Genomic DNA, 1,496 nt, shown 5'->3' with positions numbered 1-1,496 from the left:
TAGGCCATAGTAGTAGCGAGGGGTATAAAACCGGCGCTACTACTAAGTAAGTAGTAGTAGCACAGGTAAGACCCCCATGCTACTACTAAGCGTGTCCACCCCACCACCACCTCCCACCCCACCAACCGTCCCACACCGCCCACCCCCGTCTGTCTCAAAAAAAATCCATGCAGCCCGATCCTTATCCCCAACCTCCTCTCCTCTCCCAACCCACTCGCCGCCGGCCTCCCTTCCACCTCCTCTCCTCCGTCCGTCCACCCCCATGCCCCTCGCCACGTGCGCCACGCTGGCGGCCGCGCGCCCGCCGCTCCCCTTCTCGTGCCGCTGGTGGCGCCGACGGCGGGGCGGCTGAAGGGATGCCCGGAGCTGACGGTGGAGGGCGATATGCGGGAGATGGCCAAGATGGCGGCCTGGAGCGTCAGCTCCTGCAAGCCCGGCAACGGCGTCGCCTCCATCCGCGATGACAGCCTCAACACCTACTGGCAGTCAGTGCCCCGCACCCATCCTCCCCGTCGAAATCTCTACTCGTTATGTCTCGCGGAATCACAGTCTGAGCCGAGCCGCCGTCGGTGGTGGATTTTATTTTTGTCAGGTCGGACCGCACCTGGTCAACACCCAGTTCCAGAAGAAGGTGCAACTGCAGGTGAGCGCTTTAAGTCAGCGAGCTACTCCCGCTCGATTTGGTTTGGATGGCGTGTGGTCCTTTTTCTGTTTCTGAATTTGTTTGTTGATGGGGGGTTTTGGCTTGTTGTGCTCTACGTGGATTTTAAGCTGGACGAGAGCTACACACCCAGCAAGATCTCCATCCGGGTCAGCGACGACTTCCACAATCTCAAGGTAACACCTCGTTTCTGAACATAGCATGCACGTATGGTGAACCGTTATGTGATGAAGTCGGAGCATGATTTATTTTTTGATTGTCTTCCTTTGTGTGGAGGTCAGGATCGCGCGATGGTTAACTCCTACCAACCCTTCCCCTAGGAGCATGCGCGTAGTAGTTTGTTTCCATGACTGATAGATTTTTGCAATAAGTATGTGAGTTCTTTATGAGTAATGTTGAGTCCATGGATTATACACTCTCTCACCCTTCCACCACTGCTAGCCTCTCTAGTACCGCACAACATTCGCCGGTACCATACACCCACCATATACCTTCCTCAAAATAGCCACCATACCTACCTATTATGTCATTTCCATAGCCATTCCGAGATATATTGCCATGCAACTTTCCACCGTTCCGTTTATTATGACACGCATCATCATTGTCATATTGCTCTTTGACTGATCATGTAGTTGACATCGTATTTGTGGCAAAGCCACCTCCATAATTCCATACATGTCACTCTTGATTCATTGCATACCCCGGTACACCGCCAGAGGCATTCATATAGAGTCATATTTTGTTCTAAGTATCGAGTTGTAATCTTGAGTTGTAAGTAAATAAAAGTGTGATGATCTTCATTATTAAAGCATTGTCCCAAGTGAGGAAAGGATGA

The 1,496-nt window shown here is 51.9% G+C and overlaps 1 protein-coding gene across 1 annotated transcript; it reads left to right on the top strand.

The window, feature by feature from the left end:
• Positions 1 to 288: 288 nt before the first annotated feature.
• On the top strand, positions 289 to 855 carry LOC123090050 (anaphase-promoting complex subunit 10-like; the record flags this gene model as incomplete). Its single annotated transcript, XM_044511536.1, has 3 exons — positions 289 to 489; positions 593 to 642; positions 744 to 855. Coding segments are annotated over 3 exons (363 nt in total), but the record flags the coding sequence as incomplete, so codon positions are not given.
• Between the last annotated feature and the right edge of the window lie 641 nt (positions 856 to 1,496).

Source organism: Triticum aestivum, chromosome 4B (genome assembly GCF_018294505.1).
Source record: "Triticum aestivum cultivar Chinese Spring chromosome 4B, IWGSC CS RefSeq v2.1, whole genome shotgun sequence".
In the NCBI taxonomy this organism is placed as follows: domain Eukaryota; kingdom Viridiplantae; phylum Streptophyta; class Magnoliopsida; order Poales; family Poaceae; genus Triticum; species Triticum aestivum.
Note: the sequence above shows the minus strand (reverse complement) of the source record. Positions and strands in the feature narration are given on the sequence as shown.